The sequence below is a fragment of the Staurois parvus genome, unplaced genomic scaffold (genome assembly GCF_062004578.1).
Source record: "Staurois parvus isolate SC_StPar_1 unplaced genomic scaffold, SC_StPar_1.0 ptg000562l, whole genome shotgun sequence".
In the NCBI taxonomy this organism is placed as follows: Eukaryota; Metazoa; Chordata; class Amphibia; order Anura; family Ranidae; genus Staurois; species Staurois parvus.
In genome coordinates, this window is record NW_028318358.1 from 1,624,795 (window position 1) to 1,645,802 (window position 21,008).

Sequence of the window (21,008 nt, forward strand, 5' to 3'; positions counted from 1 at the left end):
CACAAATGTACCATGTTCACACTCTCTGATCCTCACTTTCTCTATTAGGTCTGCAGTTCCTGACAGTCTTTTTAAGCATTACATATATTGAACCTTATGTGAGCTCCATTTGAGACCCCCTTTAGCTCATAAACTACTGCTTTAGTGTGTCAGTTTGGAGGTATTTTAATAACCATTTACTAAACCTGCATAGGCTTTTACAAATGTCTCATTTCTGCAGCGCCCACAGAAAACCAGCGAAAGGCCGAGACTGAGCCAGATTCCATCAGAGGAGATGGATGACAGCAGTCCAGCAAATGAACGACCTGGTGAGCTGGGAGTAAACCCTGCTAGAGTTCGAACAGAAGCCTTACGAGGTGTACAAGACATGCCCAGCGGTGGCCAACCAGTAATCCAGCAGTTTGTTCCACAGGTACTGGTCTCTATCTGTATGCACATGCCATGGTAGCAGCACTTTGTACTGCAGTGGAGTACATAGGAATGTTCGCATGGAACAGTGTTAGCAGAGACATGATAGGGGTTGAAGGCAAATAGACTATGCACTTTGCAAAGTGCAGTTGCACCAGAGCTTAGTAAATAAGGTGAAGCTTCACTTTGCAAAGAATACCCAATCACATGCAAGGAATATAAAAAGCAGATATTTTGCTTGCACCTGATTGGATGATGGAAGTCAGCAGAGTTTCTGCTCATTTAATAAGCTCTGCAACTGCACTTTGCAAAGTGCAGAGTCTATTTGCCTTTTGTAAATCAACCCCATTGTGTCAGTCTTGTGAAGGAATCATAACTTGTAAAACATTTGGTTTTGTTTCGCAACAGCAGAATTAGTAGTAATGTTACTATTTCACTTTTTTTTTAAATTACAAAGAAGTGTCAGCTTCATGCAGAAATTATACATAAAACTAACAAAGAAATTACATGGAGTGCCTAGTAATACATTATTCATTAGATTGTGACTTGACTGTAAGGATCCTTATTTTTTTTTAAAAATGCTGTGCAATTCACTCTACTTTTTACAGTTGTCATGAATAATTCCCATAATCTGTGTAATGAGTTTACTTCTTATGATTGTCTGCTCCATCTAGTGGCCATAATGCGGTATTTTCCTGAAATACTTCAATCAGGAAAATACCATATTATGGCCACTAGATGGTGCTGCAAATCAGAGGACATTCATGTTTTAGGCAAATTACAGGGATTATTTGTGATAGCAAATGCTTGAGATGATGGCACAGCAGATTTTCTATAAATAAATCCCTAAGTGTCCATTACTTGTAAATCTTTTACTGATCCGGCAAAGTTATTTTGGTTGCTATGAGTTATTGATCTAGCTGTATGTGACAGGTCTTGTTTTCCTTTCAGGCTTATATGTGGGAGACGAGCCATCTTCGCGCACAACAGCACATAAAAAGACCTCAGCAACTGGACACTTTAATGATCCCTCTTATGCCTCAAACACATCGTCCTCTTACAAGAGCAAAGTCCTCTCCAGCTTCAGCTTCTATTCCCACTCAAGATCCCTCCTCCAAAACGATGACACTCACATTGCCAGAACAGCCTGAGAAGCCACGCTTCACCACAGGTAATGATCACACAGCAAAAGCTACTAGGTATGACCAATATGAACTTTGTTAGCCTACTGCAATCTATCAGATTTACATTATTTTCCAGTGTGAGTTTAAATCTGAATGGTTATGATAAGGCAATAAAGACTACCAGAAACCTTTTCTTTCTGAAGATACCAATTTATGCAATAAGGTCATCAGGGACTTCTCACACCATGCAAAATCAGGGGTGGGATTTATTTCACAGCAGCCAACAACCACCACTATTCTCATAGTCAGAATCCATTACAGTCATGCAAAAGATCAGCCATCATTGCTTAAAGCGGAACTATACTCACCTTCTGTCCCGCACTGTGGTGTCCCTGCTGGCCACTGACAACTCTGCTTCCAAGTATCGATCTCCGGCCTTTTTCATTGGCCAGCATGAGATGAAGTCACTCCCGTGCATGCCCTGGAGTTGATTTATCGCGTCATTGCCGAAATTGTATGCTGAGTTGCGCATGCACAGCTCAGTGTACGGTGCAGACAGGCAAGTAAGACCTTTTTTTTTTTTGAAAAGGCAAATCTGTTTGTGCTCATTTCTGCCATGTCTAACTGAAGAATGGGAATATAGATTTTGTAGACTGAGGGAGCACAGTGTCAGGCACTTATAACGTGCACTGTTAGTAGCATAGCTACTTTTACTATCTGTGGATCTGTACATTTTCTGTATGCACTCAGCCTCCATCCCTTTCTGTCCCTGTGCCTACATTCATGGAAATCTGACTCTGACATTCTATACACTTTCCAAAAATATATGATTAGATATGATTAAACCAGTGAACATGGTGGGCTTGTGATACCTGTGACTATTAGAGGGGGATTTATTAAAAAAAGCAAGACAAAACTCCCAAAAAAACAAAACAAAAAGCCGCACGCTTATAACGTACTTCACAAGAAAATATGTATATTGCTCAAAGGGAGTGACTCATCGTAGGCTCCACTGCAAAATCCTGGTTCCTTGTCCTATTTGCTGGCACATTGGGGCTTATACACATGGGTATATTGGGACATAGAGGGGGATATTTACTAATACTGGTGCACTCAGAATCTGGAAGCTGGTTGATTTTTATGCAGAGCTGCATCTGATTTAGCAAGCTCTAGTTTTAGTAAATCTCCCCATTAACCTCCCTGGCGGTATTTTCGAGTGTAGCTCGGGGTAAAGTTTCAGTACCACAAACGGTAACCCCGAGCTACACTTGGGCTTACCATGCGGCGCTGCTCCGCGATCCCTCGATCACTTACCTTGTCCTGCGCTCCCGCGATGTCCCTCCTGCAGTGTCCCCGGCAATGTAATCCGGCGGATGCCGGCATCTGTCATTTGGGTTCCATCCCCTGCGAGCGTCGGGACGTACGGGGGACGGAATGGCTGGAAATTTGAAAATGACAAAAAGTGACATTTACTAAAATCACTAAAATCACATAGTAAAACATTACTGTATCAAACCATTTCACATACATTTTGTCCCTAGTGCTTTGCCCTGTGCCCTGTCTGCATTTTTACTGTTCTTATTGCCTGGAAACTGAGAAATGTCCATGGCATCCAAAAAGCGTCCCTTTAGGCCAAAAGCGGTTTTAGACTGGCTAGAGAACAGCGATAGTAAATCAGAACCACTTGCAGAATTGAGTGATAATGATTTGTGGGGAAATTCGTCATCAGACACTGAAAACGATTTTGCGACTTTGCTCAGTGATGTGCGAACTTGGCGCTATATTTCAAATGTCAGTGTTTTTGGTTTGATAATATTATTGAATTAAATTTATTATTAGTAGATTATTATTTTTTATGATTATTTATTAAATTATAATTTATGATTTCGTGTTTCAAGTTTTATCCTACCCGGGATGTTTACTAGACTCTTGTTCGGACAGATTTCAGTGAGTTACTCCTAAGAATTACAGGCCTACAATATAAAACGCCAAATTTCCATGCAAAATAATGGTACCGCTTTCAGCACCAAAAATCTGAAATAATCATACCGCCAGGGAGGTTAACGCCCATGTTTTGGTGCCTGAGAGCAACAGGTGTTGCGTGCGGCCACCTGTACAAATGAATACCGCTGTACACGAATATCACATCTCCTGCTTGCTGCATTTTTGGTGCGATAAAAAAAAAGTACCAAAAGCACACGTCTCCATTGAAATCAATGGAAAACACATCAAAAACGTTCCTGTGTTGCCTTTTTGGTGTGTTTTTTGAGTCACATGTCCTTGAAAAAAGGCACCACAAAAACATGGCAAAACCTTATATTCATTTTTGCTATGCACACTGCCGCGGATCAGTGTGAAAGTAGCCTTATAGTAAATGTGTTTTCATTTGTTATGCACGGCTTCACTTCTCCGTTCTAGTCATTCAAATAGAATAGTTCGATATGTTCCCCCAGTGTATATTTACATATCTGTCAGTAAGGCTGAAAATCAGCACTGTGATAGCTGAAAAATGGCTGCAAAAGATACAGTACACTTTATTTCCCTCTATAGGAATTGTTTATGACTCTGTGATGTTGAAGCACCAGTGTACCTGTGGAGACAACAGCAACCACCCAGAGCACGCTGGGAGAATCCAAAGCATCTGGTCCCGCTTGCAAGAAAGAGGACTGAGGAATCATTGTGAAGTAAGTTCATCCATCTTTTACTGTGGAGGGGCAGTTATATAAAACAAGCTTTCCAATTGATTTCAAATCTGAAATTTTAGACTGACCAATAAACACCCTGACCATTATTCATTTTTATTTTCTTCTATACAAGGCTTGTGCCCATCCACCAGAATAATGGAAGCTCTAGAATGGATGCGTGCATAGCCTGCTGGTTGTAACTAGAGGCTGTCAGAATCTGTTTTGGACTTTTTTCAGATTGTAATATTTATAGTGCACACATGTAGGCTTCTCAAAATCTGGAAGTAGGGATGCACCGATACCCTTTTTTTTTATCGGCGAGTATGAGTACTGATGCTTTCGATCAAGTATTTGCTGATACCGAGTGCCAATATTTTGCAGTGCGATTTGCGTCCATACAAAATGAATGGGCGCAAATCGCACTGCAAAGAATGGCATGCAATTTGAACATTAATGCGATGTGATTCCTGTCTGAATCGCATGCAGTTTTCCCATATGTGAACCCGGGCTTGTCATAGCCTGAGTTCACACAGGAGCGGTGTGGGAAACCTCCCTGCACCAATCCCGTGCTTAACAAAAAGCCGCTACACAGGCCTGGGGATTGGAAATCTCTGCGGCTCTCTTTCCTCTCCTTGCAGAGATGACGGCTTGTGACTGGTCAGCACCATGACGGTGCTTACAGGAGATCGCCTGATTGGGCTGAGAATAGGTATTATCTTGTAGTCAGCATAGGTGTTTGGGGGGGGGGGGGCATTTTTGAGACTAGTTGGGCTGAGGCTTGAATTTTAGCTAAAAAGATCATTGGTGTCAGAGCGAACTTATCTGAAATGCAGAATTTGCTCCTTGCTTAATGAACCCCTTAGCAACCCCTAAAGGAAGCCTGGTTGAGAGACTGATCTAAAGAGTCAAACCTGAGAGTTGGGAAAGCTGCAATTTTTCCTCTAAAATACCTGTCTGGAGTCAGCCACATTTTCCCAGCTTGGGTTTTCTTTTAGATATTAAACAGATTATACATCACTGGTCTAAGCCATGATACAGCACTGAAACAGGCTAACTTGGCAAACAGGCTTGATTTCTCATTCTGTTGCACAGAGAACAGGCATTGCAGTTTAGTGGTTAACATTGCTGCCGTGCAGGTCTGTTTCCCCTTGTTCTTTATCTTTCAAGAGGACTACCTCTTTATTCTGCCATTGGCATCAGTTGACAATACTGTGAAACATGAAAAGCAGACTTCTGACTGTTAGATTGGGGCCTGGTAGTGTGCCATAGAATGCTTGATTCTCCTGCTGTGTAAGGTTTGATGATCTGTATATTTTGCAGTGCATTCGTGGTAGAAAGGCATCCCTGGAAGAGCTGCAATCAGTACATACAGAGACACACGTCCTCCTCTATGGCACCAATCCTCACAATAGGCTCAAACTGGACAATCGCAAGCTTGCCGGTATGTGACCCTTTCCTAAAGCACAGCACTCCACACAAAGGGAAAGCTTTGTCATAGGTGTGCCAAAGCAACAGCTGGTAACGTATTTTTTGTTTTTGTGTGTGTGTGTATGTGTGTGTGTATGTGTGTGTGTGTGTATATGTGTGTGTGTGTGTATGTGTGTGTGTGTGTGTGTGTGTATATGTGTGTGTGTGTATGTGTGTGCATGTGCATTGCTTGTTTGAGAGAACATTGCACACATGTCTGGGCTTATACCAGGAAACAAAGCCTGCCTCTGAAAGTGTTCTACTTTTGTGTGTTCAGAGACAAACTAGCCGTTACCAACACTACAGTTTCATCCAGCAGAGATTATTCACATGTGTATGGAGATCTGATTTGTAATTTACAACCTTCATGGTCTAGATACTACAAACCTACAGTAACAATAGAAGTGCACATAACCTGATACTGCATAAGTTTGCTAGGTGCTGCTTACATGGTTACATCTAAGTAAAACATGCAAATTCACCATATAGACAATATAGGAAAATTACATCAACCCTCCTCAGTGTGAACCTGTGTATTCATGTCAGGGTAACAGTATTACTTATGTATGCAATAATCTCTCATGTAATAAGGATTTAGACAGTAGAAGATGACCTTCTGTATAACCACCACGTAGTGTATATATAATGGGGAGAATGGTCATCCATGTCTTTATGTACCTTGCTTTGTGCACTGGTGCCCAGTCATGTTGGAACAGGAAGGGGCCATGCCCAAACTGTTCCCACAAAGTTGGGAGCATGAAATTGTCCAAAATGTCTTGGTATGCTGTTGCCTTAAGAGTTCCCTTCACTGGAACTAAGGGGCCAGGCTCAACCCCTGAAAAACAACCCCACACTATAATCCCCCCCCCCCACCAAACTTTACACAATGCAGTCAGGCAAGAACCGTTCTCCTAGCTGCCGCCAAACCCAGACACGTCCATCGGATTGCCAGACAGAGAAGCGTGATTCGTCACTCCAGAGAACACATCTCCACTGCTCTAGAGTCCAGTGGCAGCATGCTTTACATCACGGCATCCAACGATTTGCATTGTACTTGGTGATGTAAGGCTTGGATGCAGCTGGTTGGCCATGGAAACCCATTCCATGAAGCTCTCTACACACTGTTGTGCTAATCTGAAGGCCACACAAAGTTTGAAGGTCTTTAGCTATTGACTCTGTGCGCTTCAGCATGCGCTGACCCTGCTCTCTCATGTTACATGACCTACCACTTTGTGGCTGAGTTGCTGTTGTTCCCAGTTGCTTCCACCTTGTTATAATACCACTAACAGTTGACCGTGGAATATTTAGTAGCAAGGAAATGTCATGGATGGACTTATTGCACAGGTGGCAACCTATCACGGTACCACGCTTGAATTCACTGAGCTCCTGAGAGCGACCCATTCTTTCACAAATGTTTTTAGAATCAGTCTGCATGATTTTATACTCCTGTGGCCATGGAGGTGATTGGAACACCTGAATCGATTATACGTTTGGCAATTAGTGTATATGTCAAGTGGGGCTTAAGGGAGTTGATTACACTTTGGGGTTGTTTTACTAAAACTGGTGCACACAGAATCGGGTGCAGCTCTGCATAGTAACCAATCAGCTTCTAACTTCAGTTTGTTCAATTAAGTTTTGACATTAAAACCTGGAAGTTGGTTTCTTTGCAAAGCTGCATCAGATTGTGTGTTTTAGTAAATCCCCCTATTTGCCTTATCCTGCTGCCTGTCTGTGAACTGCTTATGCCTGTTCATGACAGTATTTCCCATTTAGGGTTTAACATAGTATGGATCAATGCCAGCTATTTACGCTATACGTTTTACCATAGATATCTTACAAGATTGGAAGCACAGTGGCTAAGTAGTGGTTAGCACTTCCACCTGGTAGTACTAGGGTCATTGGTTCAAATCCCAACCATGGCACTACCTGCCTGGAGTTTGCATGTCCTCCCTGTGCCTGTGTGGGTTTCTTCCGGGTATTCCTGTTCCTCTCACAAAAATGTGCTGGTAGGTTAATAGGCTCCTGTCAGAATTGGCTCTAGTATATGTATGAATGTGAGTTAGGGACCTTAGATTGTGTGCTCCTTGAGGGTTAGGGACTTGTATGTAGTGCCCTCAATTTACACATTTTGTACATTCACATAAGTACCTGTAATAAATAAGAATACATTATTAAATGTTACTCCTGCTATCTGATGCATATAGCTTATGATATTGTCACTGTAATCTAGTTTCTGTCTACTCTATCACTTCCTCAGCCTATCCTAAAATTTTGAGATCAGATCATGCCACGTTTCTGTAATTGTGTTTCAGAACAATTGTATTCTAAAAGCTTTAAGAAACTGGCATTTTCAAAGCTTTATTTTGCTTGGGGCTCAGCAGCTGGCCAAGCCTGAGGCCCGGTTCACACTAGTGTGGGACATGCGTGCCGTGTTTGCATGGGCACAGAAGCCCTATCATTTATGTGGGCACGGTAGCCCAGTCATTCTTTTTTTTTTTTCATGCCATTTCAGGCAAGGAAAAGGTGCATGCACCTTTTTTAAAATGCATCCACAGGGGAGCCGCTGGGGGATCACAGAGCAACGCAAAGTGGTAGCAAATGCGTGAACAGGTGCGATTCCTGCACCCGCAACCAGTCCACAGCACGCAGGATAGTGTGAACCAGGGCTAAGAGGGGAGATTGATGTGCACTCATTTGATATTCAGCAGGAACTCCTGGAGTACTTAAATGGATGTCTACTGAAGAGTGATTGCTTTAGAAATGCTATTGTACATGATATTTGGATATGTTGGGTTCCTCTTATTGTCATTTTACGACCCTAGAAGTGTAATTTGCAAATGGGAAATCACATTACAAAGTATTGGTGACGTAACAGCAAAAATATAAAAAGTGTGATCCGGTGGGTAAAAACAAGGATCTGAATTAATGCAGCCTTTTACAAACTGATGACCTGCTGAGAAGCAAAACTGGAGTCAGGCGTTCCAGACTGTGGGGAAAGAAAACATGTTGACAAATAGCTTTGTGCATTGAAGAGGAAGTGCTCTCTGGATCTCATTGACTTAACCACACAAAGTGAGGAAATAATACCTATACAGACCTGACCAAAAATACACACCGTGGACGTGCCATTTTATTGTTTATATAGCACTGCTACGCTTTTATCTGCAGCCTTGCTCTCCTGAGGATTTACCCCCCTTCCTCACCAGGCCACCTTTTGCGTTACGGCGCTGTGTTACTTTAACTGACAATTGCGCGGCCATGCAACACTGCACCCAAATTAAATGTATGTCCTTTTTTTCCACGAATTGAGCTGTCTTTCGGTGGCATTCGATCGCCTGTGCGGTTTTTATTTTTTGCGTTCTAAATAAAAAATGATCTCCAATTTTGAGAAAAAAAAACAATGTTTTTGACTTTTTGCTATTAAACATGTCCAGTAAAAAAAAATTAAAAAAATCTAATTTTGTCATAAATTTAGGCCAAAATGTATTCTGCTACATGTCTTTACTAAAATAAAATCCCAATACGTGTAAATTAATTGGTTTATGTGAAAGTTATAATGTGTACAACTGGTGGTATAGACACTGGGATTTTTTTTTTATTTCATTTTTGCTAGTAATGGTGGTGATTAGCAACTTATAGCGGGACTGCGCCGAGCATTCTGACACTGGGGGGGAACTGACCTGGTGTCACTGACATCCCCAGTGGCACCAATACAGTTATCAGTGCTAAAAAAAACAACAAAAAAACATGGACACTGTACTATGGCACTGGGCGAGAAGGGGTTAACATAAGGGGCAATCAAAGGGTTCACTGTGTGCAGTTTCACTATGTGTTGTGTCTGTGTGCTTCACTGTAAGCACACTGTTTTGCATGGCTATGCACAGCCATCCAAAGCAGTGTGCACAAGCTGACAGGGAGAACTATTTTGTTTACAAACAGTTCACCTCCCCATTGGAGATGCTCACCAATCACTGTCCAACGAGTAATTACTGTCCGGGACTTGGTGATTGACTGCGAATGGCCTCACGTGCGCCCCCTACCTGGTGGTACAAAATCACGTGTATATATAAGTGATTTTGCGCACCTGTGCCACCCTGTAGCAGTATATCTGCTATAGGGCGGTCAGGACCCATTCACATCTGTCTTTATGGAAGCTTAAAGTCCAATGTCCGCAACACTGGTATATTTTGGTATGACTGTGCTGATACACTGTTAGGAGAAATATAGGTAGAAAGCTACAAATTTACCAGCATGTTTTTGGATTGTGGAAGGAAACCACAGCACCTGCAGAAAACCTGTACAAACACAGTGTGGGAATCCAGAACACCTGCACTGCAAGGCAATAGTAATGCTAACCACCTATTTCATCCATTGGCACACTGTAGGTTGAATGGAAATTGGTATCTCTGTAACATGGGACTGGTCAATAAAGTATCTATTAAATAGTATAGACAAATAATATTGGTGCACAGTAAGAATTGCTAATACCTCACAAGTCAGCTGATCCCTGAGGAAAGGGTCTACTGTTATGAGGGCTAGCAGATTGATCTATCATCATTTGATAAATAATAAAGTCTAAGGCATACCATAGACGAGTCGAAAGATAAACAAAATTTGTGTCGATCATCGAATCGTTTGTTTTTCACATCATTAGTGTGTCACACAATTTCATCCCGCAATCGAAAGTCCCTGATCCAACATGCGGGTTTTTTTTTTTTTTTGAAAATCAAAACAATTAATGGCACAATCGTATAGGTTATTTTAGTTTTTCGGTCAATAGTACTTTGGTTTTTCGACTCGTGCATGGTCTGCTTAACATAATGCCTTGGTCATTTAGCCCTCATGCACACTGGACGTTTTTACAGCTGCTGTTTTTGACCTTTGGCGTTTTTTTGACGTTTTTTTCTACAGTCAATAAACTCCCCAGCATGTTATCCTATGTGTCCATGCACACATAGACTGTAATCAACATTTTTTGGCTGGGACATTTTTTGGCAGAAAAAACCCCCAAAACTAGTGGGTTTCTAGAGGAGTTTTTATAGCTGTAAAAACGCTCTAACGCTGCAAAACACGGTTAAACGCCGCAAACCAGCGTTTTTGGACTTTTTTTGACCAAAATAAACAGCAAAAAGTGCAATCGCGGAAAAACACCACTAAACGATAATGCAAAAATGCTTAAAAGCTGACTTTAATGTGACTTTACACAGCTAATGTTACCAGTGTTATCAAAACTTCAAGTGTGCATGAGGGCTTAATGTTTATGGTGTTGCTGGTCTATCTGCCTGCCTCTCTTGTCTGTCTGTTAATCTAACCTATTTATCTTCTAATCGGAAGACTGATTTCTGATTGTTAGTGTTTACTACATATTGCTCTCATTTCATTATCGGTCTTAGTGATAAAATATTCAACTGTTGTTAACTGTCCTTTTTGGGGAAGTTTAGTTTAAAAAAAAAAAACACTTTTACCTAATGCTGAATCACATAACTTTATTGACGAATGTCTGCAGGCTGATCCTGTAGAACTCTTCTCTCCAGTGACACCCGGTCCTCTTCACAGCTTTGAACTTCTGGCACTGCAGGGGTTAACCGCTTCAGGTCCAGGGGCGGACTGACAACTCATTGGGCCCCTGGGCAATAGGGGATCATGGGACCCCTGTGTCCTTGCCCAAACTCAAAAAAACCTATGAAAAAGGTACCAGGGGCATCTCATGGAGCCCCCTACTGACTCCGGGCCCGAGTTTCCAAATGGTCAGTCCGCCCCTGTTCAAGTCTAACATTATAATGCATTTCAGAAGCTGAGTAGATCTTTGTCAGTGGAGGAAAGGGTGAGCTGTCTTTTGAAATGTATTTGCTGTGTTAGACCTGAAGCTATTAACCCCCTCAGTGCCCGTAGTTCAGAGCTGTGAAGAGGACTGGGCACCACTGGACAGGAGATTTCTACCAGAACCATCAGCCTCCAGGACATGGGGCATTACAGGTAAGTTACATGACTGCAGCAGTAGGTGAAAAAAAGCTTAAATCAACTGTAGCTTTAAATCTACCATACAAACTGACAGTTGAAAAAGGATAGTTTGAAATTGACTGGATGCAGCCATGATAAAGTTTAGATCACAACACATTACTACAGTACTGAGCACAGCATAGGGTTAGTGCAGTGGGCAGCATATAAATATATAAATCCAGGCCAGGGCAACGACCCAGGACTCCAGGATTCTATTTTGGTTAGCTCTTAGTGGCAACTTCCCTAAACATGGTTCAAACACATCAATCCGTTTTAGGTACGATTACAAATCTATTTGTCAGCACCAGAGACAAAAAAGTAACTCAGCAATTGCTGCCCTTCTCTGGGAACCAGACATCAGTAATAGGGAAGGATTTCCAACATGAGCTTGATTTACATTTGCTTGTGTTGTGCTGCCCTCGTGTGGGCTCATACAGCGGTCTAGATTTTGTGTAGCAAGACTTCATATGCACATAATCATGCTGGAAGAAGGAAAACCTCCTGCTATGGCTCCGGAGTCTGCTTTTGCTGGCTATATAATGTTGAATTTTGTATATCGGAGTGAACATAATTTCCAATAACTGCTCCCCACAGCTTTGCTGGAATGTAGCAGTGGGTATCATTTTGTCTTGCAATTGGATTTGTTTTCTTCCTTAAAGTGTTACTAAACCCACAACAGTAAAATCAGCCTGTATATGCATTAAAGCATGCTTGTTATACTCACTGTGGAACCTAGAGGGTTAATCCTCTGCATTGTGTAAAAAGGCCGTTTGATCCTTTTTTCTCTGTTCCTCCCCTTTTTCAAGCTACCTCCTCTTATCTCCTGATAAGACAGACTGAACCACAGACATTTTGCACATGCTCAGTTTGCTGTGTATTGCTAGAGAGATTTTTTTTTTTCTTGGGAGAGTTCATGTGATCAGCGCAGGGCCAATCAGCACAGAGGTCAGGGGTTTTGCATTCTCATAGAGCAGAAAGAAAACTCCCCCTAAAAGCTTTAGCTAGTGCTGGGCTGGACACTGATAGAAGTCACAAGACTGCTCTAACTGCTGATGAGAAAAGGTATTTAGCTGTTTATATTTAGTAACATAATTGCATTTCCATGTTGTGTGTAGTGTGGGAGACCAGATATAGTGAATGCAGGGTCCTGGGTTTAGTAACACTTTAAATGCTAAGTTCACCTTTAGAACATGTGACATGGTACAGCCGTATTTAGGGTGTGACATGTTCCAGCACCTTTCTGAGTCCCCCCCCCCCCTCCACACACTCCTCCCTGTGACAGTGGACAGGTGTTCTTCTCCCTTGCAGACACTGTCATACATAGAATTGGCACGGTTGTGCGGGGCTCTGCCTGAACAGACACATATTCATTCACAGGGATCTCTGAATGAATAAACTACAAGTCCTGCCTATCACGGCGTCTGATGGCTTGTAGTTCTCAATAGACTTCAAATGTGTAGATCAGCATGCTTGTATTCCATTTATTCATTCATTGTGATTCTACTCTAAATGCTAATTCTAAAACTTTTAAAAATAGAAGAAATCTTCTTGTCCCCACATACTAATATAGGAAAAATGACAGAGCCCTACTGTGAGGCTTGTGCTTTGTATATTTGTTAGTCACATCCTCATGTTTTTGTAGCTCCAGTGTATGATCTGTTTATAGACATTTTAGGCTGTTCTTCAGAAAACCAACTGAACATTATTGCCATTTTATTTTTATTACTTGCTTGCTATTCCATATTTTTTTATAATGTTTCCATACACAGATTTGTATGCACACTTTCCAATAGCAGTCTGTTTATGATATGTATGCAGCCAGTATGGAAAAAGGAGCTGTGCGTATCGGGAACTGTGCTGAACAATGTGTGTGTGTTCACACATGCACCTCAGCACTTCAGCTATTTTGGAACTACAAGGTCCATGGGGAATTGCAAAACTGTGGCAGCGAAACAAAAAAGAAAGCGCACCAACCTTGCGCATTACCTCAGTAAACCATAATTTTATTGAATACAGAATGATACTCACAAACAGCGAAGTAAATCAAGCATGTAAGTCCTCAAAGGAACTTTAGAACTGTGAAGCCTGTGCGAGTCACATCATAGGGGTGGACACTCAGAGTACGGCTGACGCGTTTCGAAGGGCATCCCTTCTTCATCAGAGCTAACTGAATAATGAGTGCTCTCTACCATATATACCCTAGGACTGAAGCTGGACCCTCCCATCTGGGTTGGGCAGTCTCAGGTTGGGAGGAGGGGCAAAGGTGTCATCAAATTATGTCAACAGTATTTACTAACAATATGATTTCAATAGTGATAATCCACCCCTATTCTGGGTCATAGAGCGCAGGAGAGGTCGTTTCTGGTTCTAAAACTGTGGCAGCGACAGGTATGACTTGCATAAAGGGACAACACAGTGGGTAAGTGGTTAGCACTTCCTCCTAGAGGCACTCGGGTTGTCAATTCAAATCTCAACCATGGCACTACCTGCCTGGAGTTTGCATGGTCTCCCTGTGCCTGTGTGGGGGTACTCCAGTTTCCTCCTACACTCCAAAGACATGCTTGTAGGTTAATTGGTTCCTGTCTAAATTGGCCCTAGTATGTGTATGTATGAATGTGAGTTAGGGACCTTAGATTGTAAGCTCCTTGAAGACAGGGACTGATGTGAATGTACAATTTATATGTAAAGCGCTGCGTAAATTGATAGCACTATATTAGTACCTGTAATAAATAATTTGCAGTTTCACGACAACTGGAGCGCCAAGGTTGCCTATCCCTGCTGAAATATGTGTTTAGGAAGCAAAAATATCTATTTCCATATATCAGTATATTTACCCTTCTTGCATGCACTACTATTATCATTATTAATGCCAGGTAGCAAACTGCTGGAGTCATTGTAATGTAATTTAGTTTGATTTGTTTTACTCTTACTTTGATGCAGAATGTACAGTATAGTGCAAGAGTGTACTCAGCAGCTGCCAATTCATCTTTATGTAGGACTAGTCTATTTAAACGGATTCCATAGTCATCACATTGATGTACATTTGTTCAGTTGAATACAGGCATACCTCAATTTACGAACACCTCGGTTAACATAATTTTCGGTTTACGAATGAAAATCCATTGAAAATAATGGCTCGGTCTACGAATTTTGTTTCTCAACACGAACGGATTAATTGGTTTTCAATACATTTACGTTTTTATTTAAAATCATGTCCCTGTCCAGTACTATGCCTTTAAAGTGCACTTTATAAAGAGTTTTGAACAGAGAAGACTTTTTTTTACTTTTTTCTGAACTCCGAAACGGATTAATTGTTTTTCAATGCATTTACAAATTTTTATTAGTCATGTCCCTGTACAGTACTATGGCTTTAAAGTGCACTTTATAAAGAGTTTAAAGACAGATAAAGGACTTTTTTTTTTTTTTTTTACTTTTTTCTGACCTCCAGATTAATTGGTTCTCAATGCATTCCCATGGGAAACTGCGTTTCAGTTTACAAATTTTTTGCAATCTGAAAAGTCCCACAGAACGCATTAAATTTGTAAACCGAGGTATGCCTGTATAAAAAAATCCTAGTAATCTGTATTATACTGAACTAAGAACTATACAACCAAATGTATTTACTTAGCTTGGTTTACTTGACCAGGATGAAAGGTCGTAAAAGATTTGTGCAGTTCACATCGGGAACATACAAACCAAGAGTTGTGTATACAGGTAGAAGTTACTTTGGTTTAGTTCATTGCTGCTTCACTGCTTCATGCTGAAAAAAAAGGCTAGAATATCATCATCAACAAATGATGGAGCAATGCAGTGAATGTGTTATGTCCCCATTACATCATGTGCCATTTATAATATGCAGAAATGCTGGATTTGTGCCTTAAATCAAAAGCACAGTGCTGGAACCCCCTTTTTTTACCTTTTACATTTGATAGACCAGTTTGTATCTTGCTTCTCCAAAGTTATATTCAGGCTTACGATCCTCCACATTGGATGTTTGTGTTAAGCTCACTGTGACATTATATCCTGTTTCTGCATTTCCACTGATCTACATTTTTTTAAATGTTTCAAGCTGCAGCTCTGCATTTTTGAAAAGACAGCTAAAATTTTTTCCTAGAGGAGCCTGCAAAGCATTGCACCTATGGTAAATGGATCATGGGTGCAATGTTAGGCTCCTGCACATTTCCCCCCAGTTTTCTGCCTGTACCTCTGTATGGGCTTTCAGTTAGAAAGCTGGAGGAAGAGTAAATGGACTATGGGTGTGCTGATCAGTGCATTTGTAGTTCATTGAGCACTTCAGCTGTCATGGGGGTGAAAGGGGGGTGAGGGGAGCATGTTATATGTTACTCAGGTGCATTATGTAACGTGCTCTAAAGGTGAACTTAGCCTTTAACACCACACGTCTTAGTTGCATACATTTACAAATGTATGTGGAAGCTGCATTAGGACACGTCTGTAATTTTAAACCTGTATCTGACCAGTGAGAATTTGAGTATCAAATAATTAAGAGCAAGCTTGCTTGCTAGATGTCACATTTCTCTAAATGTTCTCTCATTTTGTATTTCAGGCTACTTATATTTTCTTTTTTGCCTCTTAGGAATTCTTGCGCAGAGGATGTTTGTTATGCTGCCATGTGGAGGACTTGGGGTAAGTCTCTCTCTAAAGGTCTTAGTGATATTAAAGGCATATTTTTAAAAATAACAGACAAGTCATACTTATCTGCTCTGTGCAGTGGTTTTGCACAGAGCAGCCCCTATCCTCCTCCTCTCAGGTTCCCTGCTGGCGCCCCTTCTTCCTGCAGCGTGCCCCCAGAGGAAGCAGCTTGCTATGGGGGCACTCAAGCAGGCTTGCTCCCAAGCTGCTGCTCTGCATGTCCATTAACACACATCTCTCCTCATTGGCTCACTGGCTGTGATTGACTCCCATTGGCTCCCACTGCTGGCCAATGAGGAGGGAGAGTCCTCAGCTCTTGTGCACATCGCTGGATTGCAATGGGGTTTAGGTAAGTATTAGAGGGACTGAAGGTACTGCTGCACACAGAAGGTTTTTTTACTTTCATGCATAGAATGCATGAACGTAAAAAAAACCTTGAGTCATTACAACCACTTTAGCGATTTTTTTTTTTTGCTATGTTACAGTAAATATTTGATGAACCTTTGTAATTAAGGTATACACACAATAGGATTCCTCCTCCATCGTAGAGGTGTGTCAGAGGTTTTGAGAAGATGTTTTACCTTTGGTAAGTTATAGAAGAACAGCTGCTGGAGCAATGAAAACTCAAAGGTGTTTTTGTTTGCATCCAGTTCATGCTTTAATTTATTCTTCAGGCAATAACTTTTATTTATTAAGGCAAAAGGTGGGATTTAACCCATAGTAACCTGTAACCCTTTGTCAATAGTCTGAGAATAGCTGATATTTGATTGGTCACTTGTTGCTCCTACAGTGCATTTGCATCACATCTGTACCTAGCACTTGGGCTCATAGCGTGATCTTTTGCTTCTTTTTTATCTTGATTTCACCATATATTTCTCTCAGATGGAGTAACACCTATATATCTTACAGTATGTGCTGACAGTGGGATACTTTGAAGTCAATCTATTCAAGATTGCACCTCTTTATAGAGACAGTAGGAATGCATGTTCCCAACTGTCCCCTTTGATAAGCTCCCAGCTAATGGTACATTAGAAATCATGTTCCTTATCCTTCAGGGAAATATGGGAGTCTTTCATCTAACACATGGAATACGTGAAAACACATTCTTTTGCTCTTAACGGTTAAGCAGACTAAAAAGCACTTAGTATACCTAAACCCAAAACTATTCAGTTTTTCGTTTTGGATAGAATAAGCAAAGGTTAAAACCACTTATTAGTGTTTTCTCTTTTTTTGCCATCTCTGTCTAATTATGGAGATTTTGCTTCACTTCCTGTTATGTAGACTCAACAGGAAGTGAGCAGTTATCTTTCCATTGTAAGGAAATGTCCTTTTAGACAGTTGCCACAGAAACAAGCATGCCCATTCGAAGATTTCCCCTTTAATCCTGTGCTGGTGGAATCTTCCAAATGTTGTATTTTTCCTTCCTTTCATTCTTGGTGACATTGATGATCAGGACATTTAGACAGAGTGAAACTTCCTAAAGGGGACACAGAGAACGATAAAATCCTGTCAGTGGTTCTAAAATCTCACTGCTCTATCCACATCCAAAAAACTTCTCGCTTTTAAATATGACATTGGTCTTTCAATTTATCTGTGAAATTTCCTTTCCAACTCATCTCTATGCATCATGGACTCTATGGTGAGGTGCATTGTCTTCCACGAGGACCCTGACCAGATACACTCACTTGTCCCCATAACTGAGTCCCATGAGTGATTCACCCAAAGCTGAGCCTTGTGCCAGCTAAACCTCAGGGGATGATTGAGTTAAGGCCTCACACATGGCCTTGATTAGTCCAGAATCCCCCAGGTTTTTCCGTGTCTCCTTTGTTATTTCCCTGGCGCTGACGCGACTCTGATGAAAACAAGATGTTTCACGGGAAATGAAAGAAAAAGAAGAAGAAAAAAAAAGATAAAATAAATTCCTTTCCAGTGCGTTTATTCCTAAAAACAAACCATAATTGAGATCAGAGGCATGGGCAGGCACTGGCTTTCAGGCTGCTGCCTCACCCAAAATCATTAAGCGCTTTATCCATAAGCACTTGAAGATCTGGCTTTGAGCATCCTCCGGTAATACAGTCAGACACTCTAGTGTTGGGTTACCAACTGGCATTTGGAAAATACATTTCTAGTGGCTCAGTATGTGGACCAGGAACTTGGTCAACAAGAGAATGATAAAAAAATGACTTGTTTGATACGATTGTAATATGATCTTTGCTATTATAATTTAATATTACCCGATTCCATTATTTCTCCCAGTGGTGGAAATGGTACAGTTGTGCTTGTCTGCTAAAATGGCATTAGATGACTCATTGGAATATAACCTTAAGAAGCCAGTGGCTGCTGTTAAAGGTTGTTCCTTTTAAAGAAATGTCATTTACAATGCATCCAAGCAATCCAGAAAGGTCTGAAAACGTCTTGTGGAGTTTAGAGGGAGCCTTTGAGATCTATGAATTCCCCACTTTTCCTACTGGGGCAGCCACCTTCAAGTGATTTCTTTCCTTATTCAAGCACTTATTGCAGTAGGAATACTCAAAGCCCACAGTGAGCGGGCTTATGGGAAGTTTGCATTGAAGATCTCACCTGTGGAGTTTTCTTGTCCTTGCTTTCCTCTTGTGAGGAGGATTCTATAGAAAAAGCTGTCGCTTCCTAATGCAGCTGTGGACATGGATGACTATATTGGTGATTTTTAGCACACCACCACTGCATGATATAGTCAAAGCTGTGTTTCTATTATGCCAACACCACAATAAAGGTTTTTTTACTGTTGTATAATTAGAAACTTCAAGATCCAGCATATATGCACTGTTGGAGTACAAATAACCATTCCATATCATCCCCTGGCCCATTGGAGCTTTTACTTCACCATAGTCACACAAGCAATAGGAGAATGTCCTAATTGTCTTCAGAGACAGTCCTGGGGGTTATCTAACCTAGGTTCTTTTTCCTAAAGGATAAGTTCACACCTTTGGAAACATGTTACATGTTCCACCCATTTTTGTGGTGGAACATTCAACATGCTCCAGCTCCTGCAGCTCTACCCCTGACCACCACCCTTGACATCGGGCCTATGATTATCTCCCCAAACCCACTGTCACAATATAAAAAGAACATGGCCGTGTGGGGCTCCGCCCCCACAGCCGCATCATTCATTCACAGAGTTCTGTAAATTAATGAATTACATCAAGGTACAGGCAGATGGTTACACTGACAGTTTACAGGAGCCTGAAATTGCACCTGTAATCTGCTGATCTCAGGTGCAATGCTTTAAAGGGATCCTTTAAAAAAATAGTAAATGTATATTTTTTACCTGAAAAAATACGCGCATTTAATATTTTTTTAAAAAAGGTAATCTTATCCTTTATAGGCAGCAGTACTAACTGTGGAAATGTGCCTTCTCATAGATGATAAATTCAGCAAGTCATGGTCTGCAGTGTTGTAGAAAAAATCTAGAAGTATTTGTACCCAAGCAGTACCCTGATGAATGTATATTTTGTATTGTGTAGCAGTGCACTTCCGAGTATTTAACGGTTCCTAGCCACTCCTGTGCCTGCAGTCTCAAAGCTGTATCTTCATTGTGAAGCGATGGATCTGCTGTTTTTGACTGCTAGTTTCAGGAGATTTGGAGCAAAATTGGTGATGTCACTGCTGTTCTGCTCACTGTTCACCTTGCTTCAGTATCTGGCATGGAGAAGCAAGGCTCTGCCTCTACCAAGTGGCTAATTCTACACAGTGCAAGACACGGTACAGAGCATGCTTGTTAGGTCAGTAATAGGGACAAATCCATAGCGGAGAGACCACAGGCAATACTGGTGACTAGTCTTTTGGCCCTTTTTGGGCACAACTTCCAGAGTTCATCTCCTCTTTAAATATGACATTTTTCAAAATAATGGATACTTCATTTATTGCACCTTTTACCACTCCTTGTACTTGTAGGTGGACAGTGACACTATCTGGAATGAGCTCCATTCTTCAAATGCTGCCCGCTGGGCTGCCGGTAGCGTGATTGAACTGGCATTTAAAGTTGTAACACAAGAATTAAAGGTATGTAGCGTGAAAGTATTTTTTATTTCAGTTGTAATTGGAGCTTCCCTGGGACCTCCTGAAAACAGTCTCTTCTTCCACTGCCATGCTGTAGAGAGCAGAAAGCGGATATTTATGTATTTATTCAATTTGGAAATACGGATAATATTTCTTTGTATTAAGTATTATAACCCACATATTGGCTGCACCTGTTTGGATGACCACTGTAATAAAATTCCATGTCTTTTTTTTTTTATGGGAGCAGACTATATTTCCTGAGCCTCAGAGCTGAATTCATAAATGTGATCCTGCTGTCATCTCATCAGGTTCTATCTTCTTTTTGCAGAATGGATTTGCTTTAGTGAGGCCCCCAGGACATCATGCAGATCCGTCAACTGCTATGTACGAAAATTTCATATTTCTACTGCTGGTATCTTAACTGTTTGTGTTTGTTGGAGCCATTTACACAATGGTGTCGTTTTTCCATAATCTAGTATCTGAAGTCAATTTAGTGTAATACTCTAAAATGTATTTAGATACCAGATACAGTGATAATCTAGTAAGTGTTGCATGTGCTACTTCACTTTTCTTAGTTCAAAATTCATTTTTATGTGTTCCTCGGTGCTTTGAAACACATTAAACTCCTGCTTACACT

The 21,008-nt window shown here is 41.1% G+C and overlaps 1 protein-coding gene across 7 annotated transcripts in view; it reads left to right on the forward strand.

The window, feature by feature from the left end:
- The window catches only part of HDAC7 (histone deacetylase 7), a 424,630-nt gene that overhangs the window by 374,981 nt on the left and 28,641 nt on the right, over positions 1-21,008 (forward strand). For all 7 annotated transcript variants that reach the window (XM_089691382.1, XM_089691381.1, XM_089691384.1 and 4 more), the window contains 7 exons: positions 221-412; positions 1,360-1,579; positions 4,083-4,216; positions 5,537-5,657; positions 16,278-16,327; positions 20,267-20,374; positions 20,700-20,755. In XM_089691382.1, coding sequence (XP_089547508.1) covers positions 221-412; positions 1,360-1,579; positions 4,083-4,216; positions 5,537-5,657; positions 16,278-16,327; positions 20,267-20,374; positions 20,700-20,755 — 881 coding nt within the window. The remainder of the gene's footprint in view (positions 1-220; positions 413-1,359; positions 1,580-4,082; positions 4,217-5,536; positions 5,658-16,277; positions 16,328-20,266; positions 20,375-20,699; positions 20,756-21,008) is intronic.